This window comes from Thermobia domestica, chromosome 13 (assembly GCF_964235325.1).
Source record: "Thermobia domestica chromosome 13, izTheDome1.hap1.1, whole genome shotgun sequence".
Taxonomy (NCBI): Eukaryota; Metazoa; Arthropoda; class Insecta; order Zygentoma; family Lepismatidae; genus Thermobia; species Thermobia domestica.
In genome coordinates, this window is record NC_137466.1 from 29,826,772 (window position 1) to 29,843,721 (window position 16,950).

The 16,950-nt window shown below is 37.7% G+C and overlaps 1 protein-coding gene across 2 annotated transcripts in view; it reads right to left on the bottom strand.

Moving 5' to 3' along the window:
* LOC145668071 (putative ammonium transporter 3) overlaps window positions 1-16,950 on the bottom strand; it is a 404,553-nt gene that overhangs the window by 84,765 nt on the left and 302,838 nt on the right. For both annotated transcript variants that reach the window (XM_081735578.1, XM_081735579.1), the window contains one exon: window positions 3,122-3,300. In XM_081735578.1, the coding sequence (XP_081591704.1) occupies window positions 3,122-3,300 (179 nt within the window). The remainder of the gene's footprint in view (window positions 1-3,121; window positions 3,301-16,950) is intronic.

Sequence of the window (16,950 nt, forward strand, 5' to 3'; positions counted from 1 at the left end):
ACACACAATACAGGAACTAAAATACAACATTAGCCATGACGTTGTCACCATCGATATCCGAACTTTACGCCGGGTGTATCTGAATAGGCTTATACGTGTAAAGCTGTGTATTGACATCGCAGAGGGTCAATTTCAACATGTTCTATGAATGTACTTTTCTCTCTATTTTTCATTGTAATTAAATGGTAAGTTCATTTCAGCTCTTCGTTTCTATAATTTCACTGTATTTCCTTTATTCTTATGTGGGCTAATTTTATCTGTGTCAGTGTCATCCTGTATATATCAGCGAGATCTAGGTAGGATGGGGAATAGAAAAGAAGTTTGAACTCTATAAGACTTTGATCACTATCGTTTGGTAGAAATTCAACCCCAAAGCAAACAGCTGCAGTCGGCTTCATCTCGAAGAATCAGATTGACGTTATCTTGTCACTGGTCTAACTGAGACTTTCATTTCCTGGTTGCTCCAAGTTTTAAACTCAAATATCTGTTGTCGTTATCTTCCTAGGTCATCACAGACATCATTCTTCTTTCTGTCACTATGATGATTTTTTCCGTTCTTGAAATCAAGAATCTGTGTGTCCGAGATACCAAGCTTAGGGTTATTTGTCATACGAGGAGGATTAGAAAATATAGGAAAAGGGAGTGTTTACTCGTATAATGTATCAGCTGCTTACTGCAGTTTAATTACATAATATTACATGAGTGCTGCTGATGAAGCATTATTCGTCTGTCAAAGCAGGAACACACTAAAAGAGAAACAATGGCAACATGACAATTATCTCAGTTGATGAAATTATCTTTGGTCCTGAGTTTGGATCTCAATCATGGTTTAAAGTAATGTCAAAAATAACCAGTTAAGAATGCTCCAAGAGCATTGCCAAAACGAACTTAAAAGAATTATTTTTTCTTATCAACTTCTACAGGTTTCATACCAATCGTTCTATGTAATATATGATTATACTCATTAAACAATGATTGTAATATATCTATCCGTTTATAATTCCCTTGAGTACTAAATTTTTTTCCACACGTTTTCTTTACGAGTTCTGCTAAAACGTTCTACGATGTGTTGTTTAAAGAAGACGCATGATCATAATGGACGTCTCAAAATTGAAAAAAAAAAAAAAAAAAATGAAATTTTTCATCTCTTATGACTTACGGTTCCAAGATGAGGCTTCTTATCTTTCGAAATCCGAACATTTTGGCCAATATCTGAGGAACGATGGCCTGGTCATCGGTTACTATTTGGAACCAAAATGTTCACCATCCTCTTAGGTATTGATCAACATTAATACAATCTCTCTATGACTTACGGTTTCTGAGATATGGTTGTTTAAATCTCCCGAAATCGAAACCTTTTTGGCGAATATCTCGGAAACGGTAAGAGTGAAAAGTTCTCTCACTTCTTTGAGATAGATTTTTGATGCTCTATCGAATGGAGGGCTCAAAACTGAAAAATTCACAAATAATGCATGCACACACACACACACACACACACAGAGAGAGAGAGAGAGAGAGAGAGAGAGAGAGAGAGAGAGAGAGAAAGCAAGAGCGATAGAGAGAGAGAGAATTCAGTAATAAACTTTTTAAGTTCGTTAGAAATGTCTTCCCAGAAATCAACATCTAAACAAACCCACCCAAACATCTAAATATAAAATATGTAATCCTTTATCACCTCCTCACATCTCTTAGCAATATTCTCAGTTTCTTCATCGTGTGACCACTTGTCGTGAAGAACTTACGTAAGATTTTATTCACAAGTGTTTTTGGAAAGATAATATGTAAACGTTAGTATTTCTGTTTGAATATGGTTTGTGATTTTGATTCAGTTTAAAATGCGAGATTTTCAACCCAAATAAATATCTTATCTAAAAGACACTGCATCATGCAATAAGTATCAAATTAATATAAAAAAAATATGTCTTTTACTTCCTGCTAATGTTTCGTTTATTTTTGTCTGCCCAGTTTCCCATAAATTAGTAATGTTCGTGAAGCTCTGTTTACAGTGAAACCTCTACTAACGGACACCTCTATAAAGCGGATACCTCCCGTAACGGGCATATTTTGTAATCCCCAAACACTGTAATAGGAAAAATCATATTGGTAAACCTCTCTAAAACGGACACTCTCTAGTGCGGACACGGACAGTATTTTCTGTCTTTTATAGGTATTATTTACCTCTGTATTACAGACACTTTCTCTAGAAACAAGTTGAAAAATACAGTAAAAATACATTTTTAGTAATTCATACATGTGTCATCAAGGAAGCATTGTGACAACATTTTGCCGCCTCAACTGTCTACTCAGCAATCCAGACGAAGCATTATCTGTTTAACAACACCCTCATGTTCTTTGCTTGCATTTCACTCCCACTCAACCTGGTTTAGACACAAAAGTGATTGATAGTTGCCTGTCGTCTGAGATGACACGTTATTCTACTGTCCTTCTGGAATCTCTGACCAGCAGAAGACAAATTTAGTATCTTCTGCCCTCGGGTACGCATATTGTCTAAAAACAGACACTACTGGACTGCAATTAATCCACAAATTAAAGGAACATACTGTAAACGTAGTAAGTAGTGATAAGTGTAAAGTGCAGAAAACTGTAACATCTTATTTCCATGTTGTGTCTAGAACCTAGAGTATTGAATGGCAGAGGATAATGCAGGTTCAGTATCATTTTGGTAATATTCGTAAATACATGATTCATGCAATTATTTTTTTCTAATTGGATATTACATTGTTTACTAATTTACGAAAGGAAATATTGACACTTCTCTAAGGCGGACACCTCTCTATAGCGGACAATTTTTGATTCCCCACGGCTGTCCGCTTTAGAGAGGTTTCACTGTATTATAATTTGTTTCTCATTGACATGCTATGCGGTAGCCTGCAGTTAACAACTTAGGACAATAATCTCAACATTTTAAAATTTACTGTACAATTTGATTGATTCTGAACTTGGCGGATATGAATTCTGATCAGATTTCAGGTGTTCACATACACTATAATAATGATGGATTAACCAACATTTGACATTCTGAACTTCAGAGAAAGGCAACTTCCTCTTTTTTTTCTTTCCATATATTTATGGTTACACATTAAACATAAATAAATCCTACCTGTAATAGCAACTAATGATCCGAGAACTCCGTTGATGAGATCCATGATATTAAAACGTCCGTTAGTCATGATAAAGGAATGTGCCAAACCCATGATTCCACCTCCGAAGGACGCCAGCATCGTATGGACGGCTGCCCGTGCTGCATATTCCCACTTGGATCCACTCACACCAAATGTGCTAGTTACATGAAATAAACAAAAAACACTTTTGAGCTGCAGTTCCTGTCAAGTTGAGCAAATAAATTAAGAAGGTAACAATTAGAAATTGGCATTCAGAGATTAGTACGTTAGAAACTCATCAAATTGTATCTACAAGACTGGTTCGGAAAGTAATTACCAGTTTGACTAAGTACTAAGACAGGTTTGTTCAAGCCAAATTTATTTTTACATGAAAGAGCACATCTTGGTGGATACTATGTCGAAAAATAGTTTACGGTGTGATCTTTCATGCAAAAATAAATTTGGCTTGCATAAACCTGTTTCCAAAATGGTATTTTTTTTTTTTTCGAAATGGTACTTACTTTCCGGACACGCCTGGTATTTTAAATCAAATGAGAACCAGTTTCTACATTATCCCAATGAGATTATCTTTTTTACTATAATAATCGAATCAGTTGAACATGTTCAGGGTAAAAACTTAGAAGAGCATTTCCTGCTTCATGAACTATCTTAATGCGTTCCAGAAGACAATTGCAAATTATGCGAACAACGTAAACTTTAGGACGTACTATTGCTTCGGAGCACAGTTCTGCACAACTTACAGGGATAGAAAGTATTTAAGTGTTCTCCAGGCCTCTAATTGTAAGCTTCTCTGTATGCGGTACGCTTAACACATTTGCAAAGGATATTTAACTAAGTATTCCTAATATTTTATGTTTTTGCAATGGGTAATATAAAATCTTGCAAAACCTGAAATTCCAAAATGAAAATGTTGTTATTGTTTTAGCAAGACATAACAAAATAATTCCTGATTCCATCCCTGCCCAAGTAAGTTTGTGGTGAATTACATCGTGTTCGTGGGTATTCTTGGGGTACCCCGTTTCCTCCCACTTTTTATTTCACCAATTTTTCCATCATCATCCCCTTTCTTTTATCATCGTCTCCCTTAGCCTAACAGTCATATTCGAGGGACGTTAAACTGAATACATAATTAAATATAAACCAATTATTTGCTGAGCAAAACTATATATTTTCATTAAAATTCAACACGTGTCACAGTCTCGCCAACTAGGGATGCGCTCGAGTCGTGACATGTCTCGAATCTCGACTCGACTCGAATTCGAGTCGAGACACTCTTTGTAAAATTCGAGACGAGTCGAGACAAACGTATTTCTCGACTCGAATTTTCGAGTCGAGTCGAGACAGCTGGTAAAAATCTCGACTCGACTCCAATGTCTCGAAAATCTTTCTATAATTTTTAATATTATTTTGAAGAAAGTACTCGCTCAGAAACACTCGGCACGAGAATTTCGGAAACTGCAGAACTTGTCAGAGGTGTTCGAGGAGTGCTGTGGTGATTGTCTTCAACAAGTGGCGAAACCAAGAGGAAAAGACGTCCAAATGTCGAGGGATTGGGCGCCCCCTACTTCATTAAAGATGTGGAGAATAAGAACGAGGACAGAAAAAGAGAAAGAGAACGAAAACAGAAAAAGAAACAGAAAAAGAATGAAAATTTAGATGGCTCACTGAGCGTTGGGAATTATCCTTTAGTTGAAGCGGTGGTTGGAGTAATAAGACCAGTTAGTATTTCCGCTGTTGTATTGTTGATTTCACAGAAATGTTCAAAAATAAGCAAAACGTGACTCTGCACAAGATGTTTACTTACCCATAGTTTTATTGTCAACTGAACCCTGAGTGTCTGGGATGTTTCTGTCCCTTCTCACTTTACAACTTGAGAAGGGAGGGGGTATTATCATCAGGATACCACTAGTAGTACACCGCTAAAAGAAATGCTTTAGTGCTGCGTAGGAAGCGGCATGTTTTGTATATATTTCTTAAAATGTTATCCATTCATAAAGTATAAATTCCCCCTCCCTCCCCTCATCCTGTTTCCAATACAGAGAACCGACTCTTTAAATGAAGAACGAACCCTGAACCTTCCCGAAAATGCTAAAATAATTGATGCGTACAAATAACAAATCTGTGGATGAATCAGAAAATGCAGATACATGAGTAGATGACGAAGATAACAGTGCTTGATGCAGTGCAGTCCACGACATGTAAATAGATTTGAAGTGTTCATATTTGTGTATGTGTACGTGTGTATGTGCTTGTTTCTGAGTATTTATATGCGCGTGTGTCTTGTAATTGTTATATTAATATCCACTGGATTAAATGAAAGTATAAAATGGATTTGATGACTGCCAAATTGACGTCACATTGGTAAGTCATTATTTTTTAATATTTAGTAATATTAAATTAGATTATAGTTTAGCGTCGTTTTTAGGAGCAAAGCTCTACAAAACGTAAACGTACAGTTTAATGTCGGATTTGAAACACATGAGCTCCTACCATGAATCAAACCTCGTTCGAGAAAGGCGCATCGCTAACAACATAGCAACGGGGAGCTAAACATTTAGTAATATGTATATTAAGTTGTAAAATTATATTCGTTTAATTTTCACTAATATAATCTTCACAATGTAAAGCATTCGCTAGACACGTTATCTTGTTTAAAAACAAAAAGCCCATCTCTTATGTTTCCGTCTCGGGGTTGGACTGCGGGATGATTGAAATCCGAAAGAGATGTTTTTATTATATTTTGTACAGTAGATCTGTTCCTTCATAATCTCCGTGTTTGATAAGAATGAACCTCCCTGGCTCACGAAAATGTATACGTAATATAACAAACCATGCACATTAAATGCCAGACTAATATAGCAAACATTGAAGATGCCCCCCTAGAAAATTTTCTTCGGCCGTCCATGTCTGGAGGTACACAATTTCGCAACTCAGTGGATACGATGTGGATGTATTCAAAGTCCACTGATTTACCCATCAAATTTAAATTTTATAAAAATATTATCAGTGAATACTAACCTGAGGAGAACTATTTTTTTTAATTCGATCGCAAAAGGAGTTTTTTTTGTTGTTATTGTTGTTGTTCACCAGGTCTCGGTAATCGTCCGGTACGAAAACTGAAGTTTGTACAAGTGTTTCCCCAGCAATTTTTTTGAGAAAGGGGTCCTCCAGGAGCGTTATTTATGAGGCAATTCCTGCGTTTGTTATATACATATATAGATATAAATATAGATATACTGTATACATATAAAGATAAGTAGGAGCGGGTCTTTAAAATTAGTTCGGAAAGATAATATGAAAATCTGGTATAATTTGCAAGAACCTATCTAGTCTAATATAAATAAAATAAATAGTTTGTTTGTGTGTTTTTCTGTCTGTATGGGGACCTGACGAGTGGACCGAGAGTTATCAAATTTTGGTCAGGGGTACCTTGGCCTAGGCCCGAGATCAAGACGAAAAGTTGTTTTCAAATTTCGAACCAGGGGAGTCTCAGGGGGAGGCGTTTACCGGAACCGGCTTGGGAACCAGACAAATTGACCGAGAGTTACCAAATTTTAGTCACGAATACCTTGGTCCAGGCTCCAGACCAGAGGTAAACGATTTTGTCAAAATTCGAACCAGGGGGGTCTCAGGGGTTGTTTACCGGGACATGTAAAAGTAGTAGAAAATAACAGATATTACTGTTGAATTCATAGTTTTCGCGGTCGCTGAAATCAATGGTGAAACTCCGATCGCATTAACTTCCAAATTCATGCTGTGCGGCACCGGGTCGGTGGTCACCGGGAAGGAGGAGTTGAGATATCGAGACATATAAAAGTAATCCACAATGACAGATATTAGTGTCAAATCCATAGTTTTCGAGGTCTCTGAGATCAATAGTGACACTTCCATTAGCGATGATTTGCAAATTCAGCTACAATCGCATGTGGGCCGGGAGTCAGCGAAGGGGGGGGGGATACCGAGACAAGTAAAAGTAATCCAAAATGACCGATATTAGTGTCAAATCCATAGTTTTCGTGCTCGCTAAGAACAATGGTGACACTTCTATTAGCGATGATTTGCAAATTCAGCTACCATTGTATGCGGACCGAGAATCAGCGGGGGGAGGGGATATACCGAGACATGTAAAAGTAATCCAAAATGATAGATTTAGTCTCAGATCCATAGTTTTCGCGGTCGCGGAAATGAGGGTAATACTTCCACAGGCCTTGACTTCCATGCGAAAAATGGGTATATTTAGCTAATATATATATATATATATATATATATATATATATATATATATATATATATATATATATATATATATATAGATAGATAGATAGATAGATAGATATATATAGATATATATATACTGATCCAAAAAATTAGGGAATCAGATGAAAACACATGTAAAACTTCTTAGGAATAATGTGAGAACACTGTATCTTGTCCAGTTCAGATTAAAATCATGAAGGCCCAACGTGCAAACGAACCGTTTGAAACATTTGTGCACGTGATCAGTGACGTGGCGCTAACAGATATCATTTTGTAGTGTGGCGCTGCCAACACATTCCAGCTCCAGAATACCTTTGTCCTCATTGTGTTTAGTGCGTCACAAATCTACGTAGTGAAATTGCGCAACAGCGTGATTTGCCAGAATTGTTGGCATGGCGAGCTGTCGGCAGGTTGGAAGCTGGTCAGTTACAGCGGGAGGTGTCACATGCCATAGGAATGGCACAAAGTGTGATTTCCCGATTGTGGAATCGATTTCAAACAACTGGAAGTGTTCGAAGAAGACAAGGACAGAGCCGTCCACTAGCAACCAAAGCCAGAGACGATCGTTATCTCTTGTTAACAGCTCGTCGAAACCGGCGTCAGAATACAACTCTGCTCCTGCAAGCCTTCCGAACAACAACAGGACGCACAATATCCACTCAAACTGTCCGCAATCGCCTTCGAGAAGGTGGTCTCTACGCACGTAGGCCTATGGTGTGTGTCCCATTAACTGCACGACACCGTGTTGATCGAAGAGCGTAGGCAGAGGAACATCGTGGGTTGGGACACAATGAATGGGGCAATGTTTTGTTCTCTGACGAGTCTCGATTCAGTGTGGAGCCTGATAATCGACGTGTTTTCATCTGGAGAGATTATAGAACACGACACAATCCCATGTTTGTGCGAGAAAGATCCCAGTATCATGGTGGTGGACTGATGGTGTGGGCAGGAATCAGCATTGGTGAGCGTACTGAGCTCCACATCATCCGAAATGGCTCTTTGACGGCTCTCAGATATAGGGATGAGATCATGAAAACTCTTGTTCTTCCTTATGGTGGTGTCATTGGTGATTCGTTCCTTTTCATAGATGACAATACTCGTCCTCACAGAGCTCGGTTAGTGGATGAGATGCTGGAGGCTGAGGGTATCGCTCGGATGAAGTGGCCAGCATGCTCTCCGGATCTCATTCCAATTGAGCATGTCTGGGTTATGAATTGCCGCTAGGTCAGTAAATCCAACAACCATTCCAGAGCTGGAAGTCGCTCTTCTGGATGAGTGTCACAACATTCCCCAAGAACTCATCGATAACCTGATTGAATCCATGCCACGCAGGTGCGAGGCTCTGTTGGCTATTTGAAGTGATCATATGACATATTAAGGAACAATCAGTGTTGTTGCCTTGCCTGTTTGTGAGCAGTTCGAGAGGTACACACATAACCGTCTTGTGTCATGAGCCATGTGAACAAGGTTTTCCGTGCCCCAACACCAGTATGTGCCCCATTTTTCTAGTGTATCTTAAAGCATTCCTTCTTGTATGATATATATATATGAGTCAAACACAAGCTTATTCATACATTATCTTAAGGTCTTGTGTGATGTTTCAGCTGAACGCCTAATATTTTTGAGCATTATATACAGTATAGTGGCGGATCCAGGATATGATCAAGGGAGGGGCTAAACCATAGTTTGCAGTTTTATCCAGTGTAAAGCAGGATTGAAGCCCATTTTATGCAGTGTATACTTGAGTGTGAAGAGATGGGGAGCGATATCCCCCTTGGATCCGCCTCTGTATGTATATATATATATATATATATATATATATATATATATCGAAAATGGCCTCGAATCCATACTCGCTGAGATAAACAGAAGATGCCGTTTAAATCCACAAATTCAGCCCCATTAGTACTCTAAGGGGGATGGTGACATGTAAAGATAATTGAAAATTATCGGTATTAATGTCAAATTCATAGTTTTGGGGCTCCACAACTTCATTGGTGACAGTTTTGGTGCCCTTTGTGTCCAAAATGAAACGTATTCTCCCCGTGCGAAGAACGGATATTCTGCTAGTCTGTAATCTATATATATAAAAGAGAACGTACAAAATCCTTTGTCCGCTCATCACGCTAATACGGCTGAACCAATTTCTTTCATTTTTGGGGGGTTATTAGGATTTGGACCCTAGATGGTTTTTATCATATCACTTTAATTTTTAATTACCAGTGTCTTGAGATAATTGACCATTCAAGTGTCCATAACGTACAAATCCTTTGTTATTAGTTCATCATAGGTAAAAATAAACGTATTTATATGCAACCCGCATGACCGTGTCACTCGGCGGGTTAACATAAATGACAGGCGATATACAGCGGAAAATAGCTTGAATCTTCTGTTTAAAATTTTTTAATTGATTTGCTTATTTTTACAGACACTTTTACAATATGCCAGCACCGGGATGACCGCAGCGAAGCGGGGCGGGTTAACATAAATGACAGGCGATATAATGTTAAGATTTACTGCAATCTTCTATGGTTTTTATCATATCACTTGAAAGCGAAAAAGTAAAAATTATCTAAGTAACAAAGTTTATTGCGTTCCGGGGTGACCGCAGCGAAGCGGGGTGAACGCTGCTAGTAATAACTAACGGAAGTTTCACTTAATATATTTCTCGCTGCTCAAATTTACTCACTTGTGCGGTATATGTGTGTAAAGTAGAATTAAAACCTGTTGCTTTAAGTATTTTTCCGTTAGCGAACTACTTTGTATACATAGTAGGACGTCGATAATCCTAACGTCAAAAATCCGAACGCGGTCCCTAGAAGCTTTTTACATTTTGTCTTAACGCTAGCAATAAACAAACAATAGCGTGTCCATCGACGTTATGTGAAGTCAGTGTTTTTACAAAAGTTCATTTATATGTAATTGTTCGTCATGTATTTTTATTTTTATTTTTTTCTTAGGCCTATAAGTTTTAAGTGTGACTTACAAGAACAGTGTTATTTAGAGTACAAGCAGGTTCTTCAGAAACATTAAATGTAAGTAGCCGTACGTACGGTATTGTAAATACTGTATGTACTGAATAACCACTGTATCGATATAAGAACATACCGTACAGTATATGTAAGCCTAAATGACATTTTCTTGGTCATTTTCAACAATTTGAAAATCCAAACTACCTGTGGTCCCAATTAGTTCGAATTTTTGACTTTCCACTGTATATGTTGCAGACATGTTACAGCAAGTAAGATTACTAGCATCAGGCCAACAAATAGTTTTTAAACTACATTTTCCTGTTTTTGCCAATATTTCCGAACAAATGATTTTTTTCTAATGGTTTCAAAATTTCCGAAATTTTACATAGAACAATGAAGATATCTCTATGAAATATGTTTGATTTAACATATTAATTAAAATGATTCTGTGATTAACAAAAATGATGATTCTGATGATACCCAAATTTTCCGTTTTTTCCCCAGCTCGGGAAAACCGTAAAAAAACTGTTTTTTTTACCCAAAATTTCTGTTTTTTTTTTCACAGACCTTCACAACACTAGTCTGAACACACAGTGCACCGAACACTCCTAACGATGGCGAATATTAACACCACGATATAGGCAACTACAACTGAAATGAAGACGTTACCATTGGCACTAGAGCTTGGCACAATGGCAGAGCGTTGCATTATCTGATGAATCCCGATATCATCATCATGACGATGTGAGGGTGCGAATCCGTCGTGTTCCCAGGGAACAGCTCCTTGACATCTGTACTGAGGGGCGGAGACAAACTGGCTGCGGCTTAATTATTATCTGGGGAACATTCAGGTGAGCATCGATGTGTCTATTGGAGCTCGAGCAAGGCACCATGATGGCCGAGGCGTCACACGCTGCTTGCAGACTACGTACATCCCTTCATGACGGCCATGTTTCTCATCGGTACTGGCATTTTTCGACAAGATAATGCACCATGTCACAAGACCAGGAGTATGACGGAGTGGTTCGAGGAACACAGGAGCGAGTTCCAAGTGACGTGCTGGCCCCCAAATTCTCCGGATCTGAACCCAATCGATCACATCTGGGATGTGATTGAACGTGACCTGAGGGCGCATCACCCCCTCCCCGGAATTTACGGGAATTAGATGACCTGTGTGTGCATATGTGGTGCCAACTCTCTCCAGCGACCCACCGAGGAACATTGCGACCATGCCAAGACGCGTTGCCGTTGTTATTCGTGCCAAAAGGTGGACATACTAACAATTAGGTAGGTAGTCATAATGGTCTGGGTGATGTGTGTGTATATTTTAACTCGTATATTTTGTCTCGACTCGAATTTCGAGACGTCTCGACTCGAATTCGAGTCGAGTCGAGACAGAAACATATTTTCGAGTCGAGACACGAGTCGAGACAACATTTTCTCGAGTCGAGTCGAGACAGGCTTAAATCTCGACTCGACTCGACTCGTGCGCATCCCTATCGCCAACTAACTCTTTGGCTTCATCAGACACTATGTGATACAGGATAACTGTACAATCGTATATACATACAAGTTATCCTGTATCACACGGTGTCTGATGAAGTCAAAGAGTTAGTTGGCGAAACTGTGACACGTGTTGAATTTTAATGAAAATATATAGTTTTGCTCAGCAAATAATTGGTTTATATTTAATTATAACAAAGCAAAGCTTCTAGTTATGGTGAATACATAAGAAAATAGGAGTTAAGTGTTTGGTTTCTTTTTATTATATTGTAGTTCAGCTATTTACAGACAAAATATCAAGTTCACGTAATTTACAATGCCAGAGATTTTCTTTACTTGTTTTCAGATTTTTTTTATATGTCAGTACTTGTATTATTTATCACTTTTCGTCAAATTGAGCCCTATCATTCGATGATTAAAAAAAGAGTTATATGAGTTGAAACAAGTATGATAAAAAAGTACTATATCAATTGAAATAAACTTTCTATAATTATAATATATTATGGCTATTATAAATGCAACTACTTAATCCTAGTCGTTAGTAATTAGTTTATTAATAAAACAGACCAGTATTTCTCGAGCTTTTTAAGGGTAATGACCATTTTTATTAGTCACAATGTTCTATAGAACGATATTCTTAACCCTCTTCGAAGGAAATTTATAATTTTGTTAATATATTGAGCATATTCTACTATGCCAATAAACAGTTAACGATATTTTACTAAAACATCGTTAATCTCACTAATTGGGAGGACAAGTTGACCGGGTTAACTGAAATCCGGATTAACTTATTGTAAATAACTTAAAAGAACAGTAGAAAGTGCATTAAAAACCATTTACAGAAATGAAACATTTCTTTATAATGGTGCATTTAAAGGGCATAGACATAATTATATATATATATATATATATATATATATATATATATATATATATATATATATATATATATATATATATATATACACTATTACTAAACTGAAATATACTAACAACATTATAAAACTATATTATAAACATGCAATGTGGTGTACTGTATTTGTCAATAATGGACAAATACAATATAGTATTCTTAACCTCACGGAACTATATTTGTTTCCAGCCACATTTAGAACCTTTCATTCTATTTTTCAAAAATACCTGTTTGGATTAAGCGAAGTTGAGATCCGGATTAACGGTGTTTTACAGTACTCATTAAAAATGCAATATGCTTATTATTATTATTACTATTAATTGAAAGGTATAAATATTATTTTATAACAACACATCCACACAAAAAATTAAAAGTTCTGTCCACCGGACCCCGGGATGGATCGATATATTTTGTTACGCAGAATCCAAATTTCGAAACCCCAAGACAATCGACAGCGTCAATTTTTTTAATGGGCGATAAATTTTCGCGAATTTTGCATAAGGAGAATACATATAAGACAGCCATCCCCCCCCCAAAAAAAAGTTCTTTGAACTGGACCCCAGGGTATGGATTCGATGTATTTTGGTACACAGAATACACATTTCGAAGCCCTAAGATGATCGACCGTGTCAATTTTTTTATGGGCGAAAAATTTCCGCCAATTTTGATATGTAAGATAGCACATACGTTTTTTGCCCATAAAACAAAATTCACACGGTCGATCGTCTAGGGGTTTCGAAATTTGGAACAGTTCCAGTTTTCATATCATTACATTTAGCGGTAAATGAAATATGAACTTATTAAATCAAAATTATAAATGTGATATTTTACTGGCTAATATTTGGATTTCCTAATATTGTGATTTCCTTCTATTATTGATAAGCAGTATTTCTTTCAGAGGGTGAGCCGGGGCTTCCCTCTCTATACACGCACACTCAAGTGCAAAATATCCTTCAGGCGAACTCCTCTTTACTTTTAAAATACCCTCTTTGGAGATTTTTTTCTGAAAGAAACACTATTAATGAGCTAGGGGTAAACGAATATGTGGATATTGTGCTGATGGGTTGTTTCAGGTAATTCCTTAACAACATTTAAGGCTTAGGTCAATATGAGAGATTGGGCAAAGATCAAGGAAAGATTGGCTAAACGGGACTTAAAAGAGGCTGGAACGCACCAGTTCTGCGTTCCAGTAAGTCAATGTGGTGTCCGGATTCAGTTCCTGTGCTGTACTTGTCTCGCTCCAAATTTGTAGTCTTTTCAGTTTAATATTGTCATATTTTAAGCAGATTCATCATCATCATCATCATCATAGGTATTCTGCCTTTATTGGCAGGTCACTTGCCGCAGCTGTGAAGCTTCCATGCTCCACGGTCCTCCGCTAACCTTTTCGTCTTCGCGTATGATCTTTCTGTTTTAATATCGTCCATTAATTGTAGTCTCCTTCGCCCCCTCCCTCTCTTTCCCGACACCATACCCTCTAGGACGTCCCTTATGATGCAATCTCTTCTTAGGCACTGTCCCAACCAGTTTCTCTTCCTCTTCCTAATAATATCTAAAAGTGTTCTTTTCTCACCCACCATTTCTAACACTCTCTCATTCGTTTTCCGCTCGACCCAACTAACTCTTTCCATTCTTCTCCACACCCACATTTCGAAGGCTTCCAGTCGATTTTCGTCACCCTTACGCAATGTCCACGTTTCCGCCTCATACAGCACAACACTCCACACGAAGCATTTTACGAGTCTTTTTCTCAACTCTTTGTTCAACGTCCCACAAAACAGACTTTTCTTTATTTTAAAGGCTTCTTTCGCCATTCCTATCCTTGCTTTTATTTCACGTTCGCATTAAGCAGATTAATATCCTATTAAAGCACGATATTAGAACTAATCTAGAACTTTTCGTTCTGCGTCATTGTGTTCCACCAAATACTTCTAGGGAAAGGCGTTCATGCTATTCACTAAAACAATTTTTAGCACAGAAACAAAGGTTTAACTTTAGGTCTCACCTGCAAAAACTGACATAAAGTTAGGCTGGATATCTGCCTGAGTTGTGTTTATATCATTCCCACACTCGAACTACACAATGGTGATCCAAAATCAGAGAGGGTTCCTCGAAACTACGGTGCTAAATATTTGGTTAAAACATTAGAAGCAAATGTATGGTTGGTTTCAAAAACTGCCAATTTAAGATCGAAGACTACCTGCCCAAGTGTAAATTTGTGAATATATTTTTGTCGAAACAAAAAAAAGCTTACACGTGCACAAGTGAGCAATGCATATTATATACTTCTAATTACAGCTTGTGAATCTTACAGTCAATAAATAAAGCTTGTTGATGTCACTTAATAATGAAAGAAAAGGAGAATCACAATTCACGCTCATGCCATGTAGCTGCCACCGCAAATTCAAACTTTATAATCGATTTTTATACAAAAGGCAATAATTTGAAATATGTTGCTACTCCCAATCTAAAGTAGGAATTAAAATCTATGCTTGGTTGAATTCACAACTTTCTGTGATCAGTTTTTAATGTATATTGCTCTTTCTTAAACTTGCATAGAGAGAGAGAGCATATACAACTCAAAAAAGCACGGAGAGATGTATACTTGGAATAACCCGGAGAGATAGAAAAAAACAATACATGGATCAGGAAGATGACAGTCGGAATATCATCGCGAAAATAAAAAGGACTCAAGTGGCAGGGAGCTCTCCATACTGCAAGAAGAACTTACCATAGGTGGACAAAAGCAATCCTTAACTGCATCCTAAGAGAACGAAAACGATCCAGGAAACGTAATACAGTATGGTGTGATGAAATTAGGAAGCAGTGTGGAGTAAAGTGGAAACGAACTGCCGAAAACAGATACGTGTGAAAAAGAATTGGAGAGGCCTTCATCCAGCAGTCGGTCAACAAAGGTTGAGATTATATATATATATATATATATATATATATATATATATATATATATATAGATATAGATATATAGATATATAGATATGTATCGCGGGTGTTGCAAAATAAGTGTTACAACTCTTGGGAGGTGACTCCTGCCACTGAGACAAAAAAAAAAAAAAAAAAAAAAAAAAAAAGTTCTCTTGAACTTTCGGCTATCGGGCATAGTTTCAGATCTACGAGGTGCCGAAAGCGTGGGAAAATGACTTTCGGACACCAATAGTTCGGAAACTATCCTACGTAAAGAGGGCGGGTAAATAATTTACTGAAGAAGTCATACCTGCTGTATTGAATTTTGCAGGTTTCACAATCCTACCATGCACGCGCAAGGGATTCCCCAAAGGAACGTAGGGAGTACCGGATAATCTGCGAATTGAAAATTGGTCTAAATGGATATGATTGATAGGGTTTCTACCAGGTAACAATAATTCGTTTGTATTAAGTCGATATCTGGAACAAATACAAAATGGCGTACAGCTTCATGCCCGTTGTGTGTGGTTGCATAATCACCAGGTACGGATGCTGGTCAACAGTGACGTTCTGAGTATTAAGTGTAGCAAATTTGTACTCAAATGCTCTAGAAAGACTTCCGGAGTGTCGGTAGAGCACAACAGATGAAGCAGGGTGATTCATATGTGTGCAAACTCTTAACGAAAAATGCCCAGAAATGCACTCATACTCAGTAAACGTGAGTTCAAAGCGTCGGAAATGTAAGGATTAGCGTCATAAACATGAAAGCCATTGCTATTTCACCAATAATATTCCCTCGAAAAGATACAATATGATGTGCACGGTTGCATAGCAATAAGAATGCAACAACTGAGGCCAAGTTGAAATTGTGCAAGGGGACTCACTAAGAAACTGCGTAAACTAAATGAATATCTCTAGTGGGATCGCATGATCGATATTGAAATGTGGACAATTTGTGTGTTGATATCGACATGTAGCTAATGGACAAATGTCAACATGTCCCACTACTGCTGGGACACCATCCCACGTTCGAAAAATAGGAAAATAACTACTCGGGTCTTGAATCTGAGGTCGTGGGCTCCCAGTAGAATTGGAAACTGCGACCAAGCGAGCGAAAGCGAGCGCTCTAGCCCTGAGATTCGAGAGAGTCTCACTTTCTCTGTATTCATTTCTTTGAGGAGTACCCACTTTGTTTGGCAAGCGCTCTTGTACAGCTTCCCGATATGCTTGTGTGTTTAAT